Consider the following 17,317-nt stretch of genomic DNA (forward strand, 5'->3'; position numbering starts at 1 on the left):
TAGAAGTTATGCTCTTCCCAAGAATTGTCAACACCATAGAAGAATGTCCATCCAACATGCCTGGCAGTTTCTGAAAGCCAGCCAGTAATGGAAATAAGTTGCAGCTCACAGAGGATCACAACATTGTGAACTTGTACCCAAATCAGGGTACTAGCAGCCTAAATGCAGCATACATTGCATATCAGTGACAATTATCAACTTCCTTGTATGAATTTTTTATCTTTTCATCTCTCCTGCACATGCATATGAGCAAATGCATGTGTGTATGTACACGCATACACACATGCACACATTCTTTCTTCAGGTGATTTAGATCACTAAATCCTAAATCCTTTAGGTTCTCATCCCTTAAGTGAAGAAATTCATCTGCTGAGATAAATGATACAACAAAGCAGTTGAAATTCTTAGGCAATGTAGTATATTGTAAATATAAGCTGCCATTGTTACTATTATTAATGTCATTATTATCATTATTTTAATTCCTCAGAGTAAATGATATACAAAAATAGTTGGTGGGAAACAAGTAGAAGGAACTAGGAATTCCAACAGCCCAGCCAAAAATAATGGTAAAATCAAATACACATCTCCATTTGGTAGAACAAACAAAAATTGTACCTCTTTATCCCAATATTGACCTAGAAAATATTCCTAGGGCCCTGGGACATGCACACTAAATCACAACTATTAATGTTCAAAATTGGTTATGAAAAGTACATATTTTCTAAGAGAGGGTATATGATTTAACTGTTACCAAGCATTGAGTCCAAGATCAATTTCATCAATGGCTTTACAAGAAGCTCCCCCTCAGAAATATAAAAATAAAATGTCTATTAATACACAAATAGAAACCACATACAGAAAATTGATTTTCCAGAAATATAGCACTAGCATGTAGTCATTGTTGTGGACTAGTCTTAGTTATTAAACACTTAATATGTATCAAGCCCTTTATATAAGTATTACTTTTAATTTTTTGAACTCCATGAGATAGATAGTAGTATTGCTATTTTACAGATAAGTTAGCTGTTTGCTCAGGGAAGTAATGTAACTCACTCAAACTTAACTATCAAATGCTAGAGATAGAATTTGAACCCAAGTCTTAATACCTTCAAAATCTATTTTAATTTCTTAATGTCATGCTGATATCTCCAGTTAAATAAATGAACTCTTATTTTTATATGTCAGGCAGCTTTAAGAATAATTCAACACAAGGAAACTATGATCTTATAAATGCACCATTAACAAGAAAGTCACTTGAAATGGGGTTAGATTTGTGATGGTAGATTTATACTTCCCTCAAGTCCCAAGTTTTTCTTTTGAAACAGGACACACATCTTGGAATCAAGGGCCGGTGTTTTGCCTTGAAATTGAGCAGCAATGCCTAGCCCAACTGCCTTGGCCTCATGATCAAGTTCTACCCAGCAGAGGTCACCAAAATCAAGAGCAGACTAGTCTTACTCTTTTAGGACCTTTTAAAGCTGGTCTCCTTGTATTTAGATGAATTAGATCTTCACTTGCCAGTTATTACTGTGAATATATCTTTGCTATAACAAGTCCGGTCTCCTCAGTACTCCACAAATTCTCCATTTTATTGTTCCTTCCATGACTTTATAGCTCTGCTTAGCACATCTTCTTCTCTCTCTGCCTACTGGAAAGCTGCCCAATCTCCAAGGCCTGGATAAAGATTTCCCTCCACACAGGAGTCAACCCTGGTCCCTCACTGTTAACTCTCATTTTGAACTATGTTTAAATATGTTGTTTTATGTCTTCCTGACCTGCTCTCATAATATTTAATGATCATTTGAGATGCATAATTTTGTTTTACTTTTTAAGGCTAAAGCCTAAGCTCTAAAGGTAGGAACAATTTAGTCTACTATTTCACACTCTTCTGGGGATATGGAGGTTGTGCTTGTTGATCAGTTGACTATGCCAGTCTCTTCTGGGAAATAGATACAAACAGTGATGGAGATTGATCTTTATGCCATTTTGCCTGACTCATATATTCAGGGGTGGAAGCAAATAATGAGGTCAGACATTAGTGAATGACATTTTCATGACAATTTCCCATGTTCCACACAATGCAATAGAAAAAGTACAGATTTTAAAATAAGACTGTCAGCTTTAAATACTAACTCAGCTGATTAAATAACAGTAGGTTCTAGGTAAGCTCTTTTCCCTACATAAATTTTATAAAATACTACATTCTTTATGGAGTTGTTAAAACTGGAAATAATAACATATATAAAAGCATCTGGAGCACCGTTAACTAATAATAAATCATATCATGTATTATTTCTACAGGACAAATAGCTCAAGACATCCTATCTTCCAAGGTGGTCTTCTTAACCACTAATATTTTCTTTTTTGTCTTGACCACATAAATTTGTCCAGTATTTAATAACAGATCTTGAACTAACGGAACTTAGATTTTTTTCTCAGGAGTCTTGATACTGACGCTGAAAACCATGAGCATTAATTAGTGTTACAAGAATCATTGTTGAAATCTAGATATTTCATTGATGCACCTATTAATAATACAACATGTAATAAACATTTCTTCAAAAGTACTTGGGTAGTTCAAGCAAAACTATACAAGTCTCCAAGATATTAAATATCTTTATTAGAAATATTAATTTGTACTTTCATTTTGACTAATGACAAGAACTCATATAGTTTAAATGTTTTCAAGGACTTTGTTTTGTGGCATAAATAGTGGTTCCTATATCCCCACTGTTTGACTTGCCTAACTTAGGTAATTGTCTAATTTGTCTGATTATTGAATATTTTTATGTGTCTTATAGCAGCCGCTGTTTCCCCATTCAGTTTTAAGCTGAATATTTTACATGACCTCTCCAATGTAGATATTTTGGTACATTTTTGTAGTTGCTAATAGATATACATGAACTAAATTCAAAGCTAATGACACATACTATAAAAAGAAAAAGATGAGTTAAATTAGAGTTGGTTGAGGGTGTTGGAGAAATGTTGAGAACAAGTTTAGAACTAGTGTGGTCTAGGTCCCAGGCAGTCATGGGAAGGCATGAGGGCAGTAAAGGAAAGAGGCAACCAATGCTCACTGAACACTTACTTTGTGCCAGGCTTGGTACTGACGGTAACCCATGAAACTGGTACTGATATTCCTCGCTTTGACTTCATGAAGAAACATATGTGATCCAGTACCACAGTTATATGGAGTGTGATATATGAATCGAATCTCTCATTCAATTTGAATAAAGTATTTATAGATTAGATCTGCATTCCTGAGAACTGCACAGTTTCCTATATCACAGAGGAAAGTAGTCATACAATTTCTCCTCTCTTTCTCTCTTAGAAATAGGCTGAATGAGAGTCTTTATATACTACCATCCCTTTATTCTGGAATTGTCCACTTGGCATGTTGAAATAAACATCTATCTGCAGAGTGACCACCTGGTGATTTTACTAAATTACTAAGACAGTAAAGTCAAATATTTTTTAAGACTCTGAGCTTAGTTATATATATATGAATGCCATTTAAATGAATAAGATTATATATAGATAGATATATATAGTGGGGTAGTAAAGTGAAATTTTGTTTACTTCACAAGTAAATGATCCAACATCATTTGGACATAAAACTGCTGGGGTTTTCCCACCTTCAGTGGGTGTACACACACATTCACCAAAATCTATTCTAGTTTTTATAGAATTTTGAAGACAGGCATTTCAGTTTGGATGGCTGGGCTACGCTTCCCATCTACCAACAGAATTAAATATTATCTGAGGGTTAAGTGAATATACAAAAAGTTAAATTTCTTGGCCATATTTGAAGCATATATTGGATGATCTGGTTAATAATCATGTCAATACTTAAAGCCAACTTGAGTGTTTTAAGCAAAATCATCCAAATGAAAGGATTTGACTTTATTCAGATCATGTTTCTATCAAGAAAATTATCAACAACTGGGTGACCAAGGTAATTATTATCAATTATTCCCTATTTCTATGCTAAAGTCTTCAAGATCAGTTATACCTTTGAATAAGGGCCAAAATCCTGAGACAGAATTTGTCATAGGCTCTAGGTAGAAATTCAAACACATGTCACTTATATGTGGATGAAATATAGACTAAAACAAAATATCTTATCAGATAATGGCAAAAGTGACCATTTTTCTTCTATCATAGCATTACCAATCAATACCAGAAATAGACATTTTATTTGTCTTTCTTTGGCACACAATATGGTTCCTTGAATAATAATTACACTTCCTAGTAGTTTGGCTTGTCTAACTGATTTAATTGCCAAGTATCTAATAGCCCTAACCCCAGTAGATAAAAGTGGCACTTGAGAATAACAGTATGAATCAGATAAGAGATTCTTTATCTGGGCTCTACAGAGTCCACAAATGGGCTTTATTCTATCCAAAAACTTAAAATTGATCTATATGTTCAAATGATACTATTCCTATGCGGGGAAATATCTATGAGATTACACACTAAATTTATAATTGTGGCTAATTTTGATGAAGTCAGCTTTGATTCTTTTGTTAACCCTTTGAAATGAGAATTTATGCTTAAATTACTTATATGACTAAAACTAATCCTAAAATTGGTTATAATATTTGTATATTTGTAGTTTTTTATGAGGATGGGGCAATGATTTCATCTCATGCTAGGCAATATGAATCCTTTAAGTTATATGTTTTGAATCTGGAGAAAAGTGATATATCATCTGATTAGAGACATACTAGTTTCAAATTTTATACATTTGAAGTAACTTCAAATGTTTGAGAGGTTTCTTTGACCTTGTTTCATTTGTTATCCCTTAAATGAATTGGGCTAGATTTAATTATTAAGAATAATATTTTGAGGCAGCTCTCAATTATTTATAGCACCTCTCTTATATTGCTGTAGTATGGATCGGAAGGTACAGTAGATGGATTTCAACACAAACCTACAATTGGCTGGGTTGTCGCCATGGTGAATCAGGAGTCCACATAACAGGTAGCCTTGATTATGCTATAAATTTCACTCACCTAAAGTATCAGATTTACTAAGTGGAGAAAGTTATACAAATCAAGTATTGTCTAGAAAAATTAGCAATAAAAATCATCCAAACTTTGTATGATTTAGATAAAATTTTTTTGAAGACTGCGTTTACATGTGAGGTTAATAAGGCTTAGAAAAGTTCCTTTTAGGGGTACCTGGGTGGCTCAGTCAGTTAAGTCTGTGTTCAGCTCGGGTCATGATCCCAGAGTCCTGGGATCGAGTTCCGCCCTGGGCTCCTTGCTCAGCAGGGAGCCTGTTTCTCCCTCTGCCTGCCGCTCCCCCTGCTTGTGCTCTCTCTCTTTCTCACTCTCTGACAAATAAATCAATAGAATCTTAAAAAAAAGAAAATTTCTTTTTAATACATTTGATTTATAGAATAATTATCAGATATAGGTGGCTGGAATTTGGTATGGTATATATCAAATACAACTGAGCACCAGATGTTGTTCTGGACACAACCATCTGAATCTCTATATTTCTTTTTTTTAAAATGTTTTATTTATTTATTCATGAGAGTCAGAGAGAGAGAGAGAGAGAGAGGCAGAGGCAGAGGGAGAGGGAGAAGCAGGCTCCCTGCTCCCCTTGATGCGGAACTCGATCCCAGGACTCTGGGATCATGACCTGAGCCAAAGGCAGACGCTTAACCATCTGAGTCACCCAGGCGCCCTGAATCTCTATATTTCTAAGTGTCAATCTAGAACAACAAAAAATAAATCCTCTTGGAACCATGAATCTGTGTACTACTAAATACAGTCTATTTCCATTAGAGATGATGCACTGGAGATGGAGAAAAGTGACTATCACATAGCAACTTGGAAACAGCCCTATTTAACTCTGTCAGTAAATCTTACACATCAATTATATTTTACATGACTGTCTTTCCAAAACAGTTTACCCAATGGTTCTCTCATTGTTATCTCGCAGTAATGTCTTCTTTTAGGCTTTCAACAGGTGACTCTATCAGCTATAACAAGTGAATAAGAAGAAGCTAAAATCCTATAAGGCATTTACAGCTTTCTTTCTCTATGAAATGATAGTGAAATAATTTTTTTTCCTGCTAATTGCCCATACTGATCACAGGAAGCACCCTTGCCTGATTATGAAATAGTGACTGGAAATATAAGTATCCATCCCACGGATTTTTAAGCTCTTTATTTTATTTTACTATTTTATTTTTAAACCACATTTTAAAAAATGTGTGTTTTTGGGTTCAAAGATCAAAATAGTTGCCTGAATTCTTAGTGTACTTGACCTAGATAAAAAGCTTATGATGTCAGAATCCATACATAAAAAGTAATACCTTCATAGTACAGTTTTATCTGACTTCTAAAATTTAATTAAAAGATCTTGTAATAATGACAATAATATATTGAAAAAAACTTCATGGCACCAATCAAAACACACTCTGATTATAGACTGTGGTTATCATGACAGGTTGATTATAAAATCCCATCTAATGTTCATAAATAATATAGATTTTTAAATTCATAAAATACCAAAGAGAGTGATAATTTTTGATCTAGCTTTCCTCTGCCTCTCCTTGAATCTCTTTGGGAAGTAAGAATTGGTGATATTATTATTATTATTATTATTATTATTATTATTAAAAATATGAGGAAATAAATCTATTGCTTTCAACTGGCACACAGCCTCCTGTGGTCTGGCCCCAGCCACTCTTTCCTCCCTTATCTTCCCCTCACACATAAGCTCCAGACAAATAGAAGAGCCTCTTCCACCTGGAACATAACCCATACCATCTCAGTTTGTGCCTTCATCCATGCTGCCTGAAAGGCTCTCATTTCTCATGCCCTTCACTGCCAGTCTGTGCACCCAGTATTAGTGGCTTGCATTTATTAAATGTTTACTACACACCATGCATTTAGTAAGAGCATTATTTCATTTGTGCCTTTTAACAACACTCTTTTACAGAATATGAGAAACTTTGGTAGTCATCCAGATAGTAAATGACAGATCTGGGATCTGCACCCAGGTAGACTTCAGATTTCACTCTGTGATGCATTATTTAACACTGTGATACATAAATTACAAGTCCCAGTAAACTGTCAAGATCAAGAGAAAACAATTGTTCTCCCATGGATATTTCATTGACCTCCCCAAATTCTCTCCTCTTTATCTGCCCCTGTATCTCTCTAAGGTCAAACTTTAATTTCTCACCCCTGATAAAGTTAGTGATGTACTCCTCTTGTTTCCTCTGCTAGGTATTCTGATTCATCTTAATGGTCTTTGTGTTAAATAGTAAAATGCACATGGTAAGCCCTCTATTGATACTGGTTAAGTGAATTCATCATTGACAGATATAAGAGATAATTCAGACTATATCACAAATGACCTCTGAAAAACAATCTAAAAAATCAATTTAGCAAGTCTATAATGTAATAAGTAGTGATCAAAACTGAGTATTTCTTCACAAATTTGATTTTTTTAACTTGAGTTATAAAAATGATCAAAAAGTGACCAGTTTGGGCCTCCTAGTTTCAAATCCATTCATTCAATTACATGCATTCTTTAAAAATTTTTATTGAACCAGATGACAGAATTCAAAATTATTGTTTGAGGATCCTAGCTGAATTTTGGTTACTCTAAAGAACCAGTTGAAAATGGAACTAATTCTTTATGATAATGACTGTACATATTATTCTTTTACTTGCTTTTTATTGAGCTGATTCAAAAATTTAATTTTTTTGTACAAATACATATGTTGACTCATTTAGATAATGGTAAATAGTCTGGGAAGAAAAAAAATAATTATTTTTCTTATGCGATACCAAGCAAATGTAACCACTTTTTTAATTCTTGAAAATAAAATGGATACTAATACTATTTAGAGAAAACCTATGTTTATTCACCCGATTTCTTGCATTTAAAAGGGGAAGTGATTTGAAGAGTATTTGAGTCTTCTCCCTTGTGAGCCATCAAAAGGTTTCTCCCTTTTGTTTTAAATGTTGGTATTCTATTTCATTTTGACAATTGTCTGATAGAAGTTTTAAAGTCTATTTCTGTTTCTGTTTAAATAATAATAATAATATATAAGATATAAAATGACCAAATTTAAGGTTTGCCTTTTAGCCTTTCCTATTTAAGTTTAAAGTGTATGTTGATGAAAAATTACGTAATAAAGAAAAAGGTAATTATTTGCAGGCTGATAGTAACTTATTGAATTCAGAACAAGGATTCTTAGGAAAAAGTCAGTGTTGAAATTGAGTACCATTTTTACTTTTCCTTTTAACTTCTGCAATTTAAAAGCATTTGCCTCATTTTGAAAAATTAAAATATAAAAACTATTTTTCCAAAGCACAATTGTACCACTTTTTTTAAAATACTAGAACTTCCCTAAAGAATGAATTACTTCAAAAGGATTTTTCTTAAACCCATAGTCATTTTTTCCCCTCAGTGACTCAAAGCACAAATAACCAAACCATGATTGTTAATTACACCTATTGATCATCAGTGACAGAATAGCATCTTATTAAATTATCTTGGAAACTGGAATCCAACTAGAAACCAAGAAGGATATAGAAGTTATATAACTTAAAGGAGAAGAAAAAATTATTTTCACAATTAGGTCCACGCTAGGAATAGTGCAGTTATTTTATTGATCGTTGGTGGAAGGAGTGGGTCTCTGAGGCTTTCCTGGAGATTCACCCAAAGCAAACAAGAAGGTCATTGGGTCTGACATCTGACCTAGAGGAAATTATGACATTTTCTCTGAGCATTAGGTACTATTTAAGCTGAGTTATTCTCCAATTAGAATGTTGTTACATATCATATCATTCATTGTTTAACTTATTGCCTAGAACTTACAAAAGAGTTTTTAGATGTGAAGTATCAGAAAGCTAGCAAAGAAAGATTAAGAGCAATGTTTTCTGGGATAAAATACTCCTTTTACACTCACACATTTCTTTTTGTTGTATCAGTGCTGCCTTTACTGTACCTTGGACCCTGTTGCCCAGAAATAAATGCATAAATCTACCCTTGCTTGTTCCTGATACAAGAAAATGATGTAACACTTTCATTTTGATTTTCCTTGTAAAAGAAACAGGCTAAGTGAGTCTGCCCTTGACAGGTGTGACTCCCTAATCAGCACCACTAAGCAGCCTTATGCAGCTTCAGCTAGTGGAAACTCCCCTCCCCCACCCCCAACTTGAAACAAAGCCATTTAATTTGGTCTTAGGCCAAGGTAAGAGGGGGAAAAAAAAAACAATTAGTAAATAAAAGGACAACATAAAGAGGCAGAGTCTGCCAACAAGAACCTACATGCAAGCCAGAGGAGATTTATGATTTTCCTCCCCAGGGAGGGAGTGACTAACGCACGCACACTGACCATCACCGTAAAGAGGTAAAGAGAGAGTGAAATGGCTCAACGTACACACACCCCGCTCCATACCGGGGACGAGTCTCCGAGCTGCGGCTTGTGCTCTCGGAGGGCCAGGCTGAAGCTGACCGCCCCCACGGCCACGCTGGACACCCCCAGCCCTATCTCCAGCACAGAGAGCACCAAGAGGCTCCCAATAATCTGGCCGCTGGTGCACATCCTTCCTCGGTCATCATTCCTTCCAGATCAGAGAGGGAAACCAACCATCCACCTTCTTCCTTCCACTATCTTCCTTACCCCTTCCGCCCCCAACCAGACCCCAAAACTTTTCTTTCTTCACCAGCGAAGCATTATCCACAAGGACTAGATTTCCAGAACCGGAGACCCTCTTCCCGGACCGGGCCAGAGGCCGAGTCGCTCCACCCCCTGGCACGTTCAGACAGGAATCGTAGGATTTTCCTGGGTTTGGTGGTCGGAGTCCAGGAGAGGAGAGTGCACTGGTAGAAGGGCTTTCAAGAAGGAGCCAGAAACCTGGAGGAGCCGGGAGCAATGAGCCCCGCTCGCGAGGCGCTGTCCAGAGTTCTGCCGCGTCCCAAGTCTCCGCAGGAAACCTGCTCCCTTCTAACCTCCCAGACCCTTCAGGCTCCTCTTTCTTTTCCTTGCGGAGGAGATGAACCTTGTTTCCCGGAGATCCAAAGCGGAACTGCTCAGAGCTTCAATCTCTCTCTCTCTCCCTCCCGTCTCCTCTCCTTTGTTTTCGTGGTAACACAAAGTGCTTCTGCGAGTCCTTCGGTCCGCAGGCTGAGCGGGCGGATATATTCAGTACCACGCTCCTCGCAGTTGCTGTGTCGCCAGAAAAAGCGACCTTGTCTGATGGCCTTTTTCCGTCTGGGTTTCTTCTCCCTCGTCGTCGTCCTCTTCCTCCCCCTCTCTCTTGGTCTGATTCTCTTTCATTTCAGTGACCTCATTGGGATTTGAGAGGTTGATGGAGGAAGGAAAAGCCTGATATGTTTGTGGGTCTACTCTTGGCTGGCTCCTGATCGGCCACGCCTCGGGACCCTGACCACAGTGATCCAAAGGATCCCTATCTCCGCACCTCCCCTACTAGCTCCCTTCTGGGCTTTTATCCAGATGGAAGGGGAGGGATGCCTACGTCAACGTGGGGCTCATTTTGTGTAAAACTTTCTTCTGCGTGTACACGGGGTAGGGTGGGGGCGCACTGGGGAAAAAAGACAGAAAGAGCTGAGCGGTGGAGAAAGGCCAGACTCCTAAATTCGCTAGGACTCCTAAGGACTCTCACCCAGGAATACCTCTTTCTAAAGAGGTAGACTCAAGCCTGTTCATAAGGAGCGCCAACTCTCCACTGTCACGACCTGTCCCTTGCGTGTCGGTGGCGGGATGGTGTGGAGACACAATTGGCCCCACAGTCTTCTGTGGGGATACTGGTGGCTGTTCCTCTCCAGCCGGCAGACCCTTGCTCTTACCCAGCAGCAATGCTACATTTTGGGGATACATCACCAGACTGAGCACGACTGGGACCGTGTGTTCTCATTCAAATTCAAGAAATGTATACATTTAAGTATTTCATTGGAAAGGGCATTATTAAGAACAAAAATCTGGCTCATTGAACAGCTGACAGTCATTCAGAATCATTAGGGCAGGAGCCAACCCTAGCTTGGGTGTTTTTGTGTTGTAGTCTGATGCACATCGGGCTCTGGAAGTCTAGGAATTGCTGTATCTGGACCCCATTTTCATGTCCCTGATTTTACCTCATGAAAAATCACAGGGTAGTTTAGCAGGGAGATTCAGGAAGCAGGGAGATGAGAAGGTGTTTTGGGGTATGAGCCATCTTTCTCAAACCTGGGTTTCACAGTTGGAGATAGATTGAAGGAAAGTAGAAGAAAGGACGATTGAGTTAGGAAACATTACACAAAACCAGGACATCTTGACCTCTGAATACATGCAGACTAGTGCAATGTAGGCATCTCTCTGATTAGAAGTTTCTTTTTTTAAAGCCCTAATGCTGAGATCACTAAAGCTGAGGGATATGCAATCTAAAGCATATGCACCAATTTCAGTTTTCTTAAATTTGGTTCAGGGCTTGTTTAATAGTTTACATTCAATTCTACACTATAATTTACTTTCTTTATGATATATTTATACTCTACATTTTAAAAAACTTGAGTCTTACTTCCCTTAAAAATATAAAAGCAGGATGAAGTATAACTTCTTAGGCCTTAAAGAGTCCTCAGTTATTGTGAAATTTGGGGAACAATTCAAACATTTATATTGACTAATTAGTGAATTCATTTTCCACATCTTGAAAGCTCAGTGTGCCAAACAGCCAATTGTTAGAATCCTTCAAATATTTTTTGGTTTTAATGAAGCACAGTTTATTTTATTTAAATCTTGTAGAAGTCATCTAAATGATCCAATTTATATGTAGAAATAATGAAGTATCTAGGTTGCCCAACTTTGGTTTGTCTTCAGTCACTGCTTTTCCTTTTTTTTTTTTTTTAATTCTTCTCCATTTGAAAGAGAATAACAAGCTACAGTAATTATTAAAATTGATTAGTTAATGCAGACATTTGGAAGGAGTGTAACTTACAAGAAAGGAAATTAATTTTATAGAAGACATACAGGTAGTGTTAACAATAGATGGATTTCAAAGAGAGAAAGAAATGAGTAAGTCATATATTATGTTTGAATTATCCCTGAATGTGATGGCTAGAAATATGTTTACTTAAATACCCCAAAGCCTAATCATATGCCTGAATATAACCAACCTTGAGTGATTCTGAGTCATTGGTGCAAAGCCCAAACCTTTATATAGAAGAAACTATATCCATCTTTACTTACCAGTGACTACAAGGGAGTCACACATAAACAGAAACATTTATAGGAATAAAATAAAAACAATAATTACCCACAGGAAATTATGTTTTGTGTTTAAAAACATGGGGATCAATGCTGTTAGAACTATCTAAAGAATATTACCTGTTCTGGGAAAAAAATAGATTTTGTGTGCCCTTTTAAATGATATAAAGTTCCTCCCAAAGTAAACAAAAGGACCACTAAAATTTACTTCCATAATCATGGAAACCATAACAAAAATGGATTCAAACTGGCATTTTACATCTCTTAAAACTATTTGTTAGAGAAAGAATTATAGGCTAAAACAGCAAATCAAATTAAAACTAAATAAATACATGCATAAATAGAGTGCATTGCTATCCAAATACCAGAGGCTCTACAATTAGAGGGTTTAATTTTTCTTATGTCATGTTACACCAAAAGAGCTATTCATGAGATCCAGAGATACATGGCTCAATACTTGTACATCTTCAATAAGAGCCAGAGTATAAAAAAATCTCAAGTTTGCCACCTGCTGGCTTATTTATGATACAGTCAATATGAATGTGTAGGTAACTTAAAATAATTCTTATTAAACTTATGAGCTAATCAGAAAAATAATCCTTCATAATTGCCCTCTTTAAGGACCTAAGTTCTGCCAATAAGTATTTAAGAGTTCTGAGAAACTAGTGCCTTCATCTTCCCAAATAAGACTTATAGAAATTTTAATATATGGATAAAGGAGAACCCAAGAGTTGGCAAACAAATACCACCTATCTTAATATTATAATGAAGTGAGTTGATGAAATAAGCAACTCAATCACTCATACAGATTTAGTAACTGAAAAGTTCGAAATTTTAAACTGATTAACTTTGGGATCTGATTTTAAGTGTTCAAGCTTTTATAAACTAAATTTGTATGGTGACCCCAGCACTGGACTGAATGACTAATGAAGTCTAAAGATTAAGGAAAAGAAAAATCACAAAATCATTACAAGCCATTTAGCAGTTTTTAAGTGTTACAAGTCTATTTTATATCTGAATACTTTGTATTGTACAAATACAGAAATGATTGTACCTAAAGACTTAGGATTTGATAAAGTGACTGCTAAAAAGGGGAAAAAGAAAACAATATTCTGAAGATATTTTTCCTTATTCAAATATAAAGAAGCAGAGATAATTAAAATTGAATTTGTCTTTTTTTTGTTTTCTAGTGATAGTAGATCTTAGAAGTCATTATCTAATAGTATTGTCAGTGCTTATGAAAATTAGAAGACATATAGTAGTATTTAGTACTGTATCACAATTTTCTGTTTATGTCTGAAATATCCTTTGATTACTAACAACTTTTATCGTGAAAAAAACCCATAAATGATGTATTTTGTAGTGATTTCTATTAATAAAGTGTGGGTATTTCTACTCCTGGCCATTATAGAGTAAATGGGACTGGACTTACTTTCCTACTACATACAGTGTATTCAAATAAGCTGTTCAGATACTGTATGACAAACAGTGCAGCACTGTAATCTCCAGGAGAAGAGAAGTAAGTTTTCTGTTCTGGTCTTTCTACAAGAAAAGGAGTACCAAGCAGAACATGGTGGTTTTATTGAATTTCTGGGGCAAATAGCAGAGTTTCTGGAGGTTTTTTCAGGACAAAGTACTAGAGGGAAGGGTGTTTCAGGGAGAAATAGATCTCCATAGGGATCCCTTGAGTTTGTTGTTAAATTCTTAGCCACACAATCATGGGATACAACTCTATAAGACTAGAAGCAGAATGATTAGAGAACTAAAATCTGAAGCTTACAAGATGTCATGAATGTTAAGGTTCATAGCAGCCAAGAAGAGTCTTTGATGAACACTCAGCCTTCAGTGGAACTCAGGTGGGGCACACACAGATAATAGGGCTAACCTATGCCTGGAGTAAAGGTGTCTCTATATCTGACCTGAAAATACTTCAAAACAGGCCTCTAAAGTATCAGTCTCCTCTGTAAGTAACTCAACAAAGTTTAACACATCTTAAAGAAAATGAAAACCATCACTCAACAGTGTAAAAGTCACAGTATACCCTATTCAGTTATCTGAAATATGAAAAAAGCTGGAAAATGTGATCCATAACTGAGATATCAGAGATGATGAAATTAGATAACACTTTAAAATCTCTATTATAAATATTAGAAATATGTTCAAAGATGAAGAGGAAAATAGTAATGTGATACTATATAAATTGAAGATACAACAAACAACAAAGTACAATTTCTACAGATGAAAAATTGTATATCTGAAATCAAAAACAGTACATTTGAAAGTAATAGCAGAGTAGACACTAAAGAAGGAATGATCAGTGAATATTAAGATACAACAATAGAAATTAGAATTACAGCAAAAAAAACCCAAACATCAAAAAAACCCAAAACCCACAATACAAATTACATCACTGAAAAACTGAAAGACTGAGAGAGAGAGAGAGAGAGAGAGAGAGAGACTCATTGACCTGTAGGACAATTCAAGAAGTGAGGCATATATATAATATAAATTCTAGAAGAGGAAGTAAAAATACTTGAAGTAATAATGGCTTATTATTTTCCAAATGTGGTGAAAACTACAAACCCACATATCCAAGAAGCTCAGTAAACCACAAGTAGGATAAACACAACAAGGCATATCACAATCAAATTGCTGGAAACCAGTGATAAAGATTAAAAATTAAAAGCAGCCAGACGAAAAAGGACACATATGTACAGAGGAAAAGAGGCAGGAATTCCAGACTTCTCATTTAAAATTATTCAATCCAGAGGACAAGTGAATGACATTTTAAAGTACTGAAATTCAAAAACAACCCCCCAAACCTCTATTAACCTAGAATTGTATACACAGAAAAATGCCTAAAAAAAGGAAAGGGAAACAGATTCATTCAGACCAAAGGCTGAGAGAATTTACTTACTAAATTTATTTAGTAAAGACATAAGATCTTCACCATAAGAAATATAAAAAGAAATATTCTTCAAGCAGAATTAAAATATGCCAGAAGGAAACTTGGGTATATACAAAGGAATACTGAGCATCATTGTGGTAGATATATTGGTAACCAGAAACAATGTTTTTGCATTGTTTTTGCAATTGAGACCAGAGATGCCATGCAAGATACAGTTTCCAATTCCAGTACAGCTAAGAAAATTAATAGCTAAAACAAAGGAGAAGGCCCAAATTCTTGCAGCCAGAAAGATGCAGGTTTCACACTGTCATTTCTTTTTTATTTTTATTTTGTTAAGTTTTTATTTAAATTCCAGTTAGTTACCATATAGTATAATATTAGTTTCAGGTGTACAATATAGTGATTCAGCACTTCCATACAACATATGGTGCTCATCACAGCAAGTGCCCTATTTAATCCTCATCCCCTATGTCACCCATGCCCCCACCCACTTCCCCCCTGGTAAACAGCAGCTTGTTTTCTACAGTTAAGAATCTGTTTCTTGGTTGTTTCTCTCCTTTTTTTTCCCCTTTGCTCATTTGCTTTGTTTCTTAAATACCACATAGAATGAAATGATATATTTGTCTTTCTCTGACTTATTTCACTTAGCATAATACTCTATAGCTCCATTCATGTCATTGTAAATGGCAAAATTTCATTCTTTTTTAATTGGCTGAGTAATATTCCATGGTGTGTGTGTGTGTGTGTGTGTGTGTGTGTGTATCACTTCTTTATCCATCTATTGATGGACTTGGGCTGTTTGAATACTTTGGCTATTGTTGATAATGCTGCTATAGACATTGGGGTGCATGTATCCCTTTGAATTAGTATTTTTGTATTCTTTGGGTAAACACCTACTAGTACAATTGCTGATTACAGAGTAGTTCTATTTTTGATTTTTTGAGGGAATGCCATACTGTTTTCCAGAGTGGCTGTACCAGTTGCCATTCCTACCAACAGTGCAACAGGTTTCGCCTTTCTCCACATCCTCGCCAATACCTGTTATTTTCTGTGTTAATTTTAGCCAATCTGACAGGTATGAGGTGACATCTCATGTAGTTTTGATTTGTATTTCCCTAATGATGAGTGATGTTGAGCATCTTTTCATGTGTCTATTGGTCATCTGGAAGTCTTCTTTGGAGAAATGTGTGTTCATGTCCTCTGCCCATTTTTAATTGGGCTATTTGGTTTTGGGGTATTGAGTTTTATTAGTTCTTTAAAAATAAACAACCTAACCTTTCACCTAAAGGAGCTAGAAAAAGAACAAATGGAACCTAAAGCCAGCAGAAGGAAGGAAATAATAAAGATTAGAGCAGAATTAAATGATACAGAAGCTAGAAATAATAGAACAGATCAATGAAACCAGGAGCTGGTTTTTTGAAAAAGTTAATAAAATTGATAAACCTCTAGCCAGACTTATCAAAAAGAAAGGAGAAAGGACTCAAATAAATAAAATCACAAATGAGAGAGGAGAAATCATAACTCGCGCCATAGAAATACAAACAATTGTACGAGAATATCATGAAAAACTATATGTCAGCAAGTTGGAAAACCTGGAAGAAATGGATAAATTCCTAGAAACATATAAACTACCAAAACTGAAAGAGGAAGAATAGAAAACTTCAACAGACTGATAACCAGTAAAGAAATTGAATCAGTACACAAAAAACCTCACAGAAAACAAAAGTTCAGGGCTAGATGGCTTCACAGGGGAATTCTACCAAACATTTAAGGAAGAGTTAATACCTATTCTTCTCAACCTACACGCATTTCTAATTTCTGATACTCTTACACTTTAAAAATGAGTGCTAAGTTATAACACTTTTGTTATGTATTTCTCAACTGAGTGACCATTTACATAATTACTTCAGGGGCAAAGAAATTGAGAAGAACAAACTCTTAGGTTGCATTAATAAACACCAAAAGTAGATTAGCACAGAATAGTACAATTGATAGAGCCATGAGAAACCCTCTTGATTAATTTCATCCTATATTTAGATCCTTTCTACCACATTCCTGACCTCTTCTTCAACTCTTCTAGTCACCAGGAACGGATCACATTTTAAAAAGTCTGCATATTAAACCAACATTTACCTCTTTGTGAATCCCGTTCGCTGCACTCAATTCTATCT

At 35.7% G+C, this 17,317-nt stretch overlaps 1 protein-coding gene across 4 annotated transcripts in view; it reads right to left on the bottom strand.

Moving 5' to 3' along the window:
• TMEM196 (transmembrane protein 196) overlaps nucleotides 1-10,434 on the bottom strand; it is a 52,693-nt gene extending 42,259 nt beyond the window's left edge. For 2 of the 4 annotated variants that reach the window (XM_025873358.2, XM_025873357.2), the window contains exon 1: nucleotides 9,434-10,434. In XM_025873358.2, coding sequence (XP_025729143.1) covers nucleotides 9,434-9,580 — 147 coding nt within the window. In that variant the 5' untranslated portion in view covers nucleotides 9,581-10,434. Of the gene's footprint in view, nucleotides 1-9,415 lie in introns of all 4 variants that reach the window. The other 2 variants (XM_073898937.1, XM_073898936.1) reach the window with 1 other exon arrangement.
• Nucleotides 10,435-17,317: the final 6,883 nt, after the last annotated feature.

The sequence above is a fragment of the Callorhinus ursinus genome, unplaced genomic scaffold (genome assembly GCF_003265705.2).
Source record: "Callorhinus ursinus isolate GAN/ISIS: 27379988/994484 unplaced genomic scaffold, GSC_fseal_2.0 scaffold12, whole genome shotgun sequence".
Taxonomy (NCBI): Eukaryota; Metazoa; Chordata; class Mammalia; order Carnivora; family Otariidae; genus Callorhinus; species Callorhinus ursinus.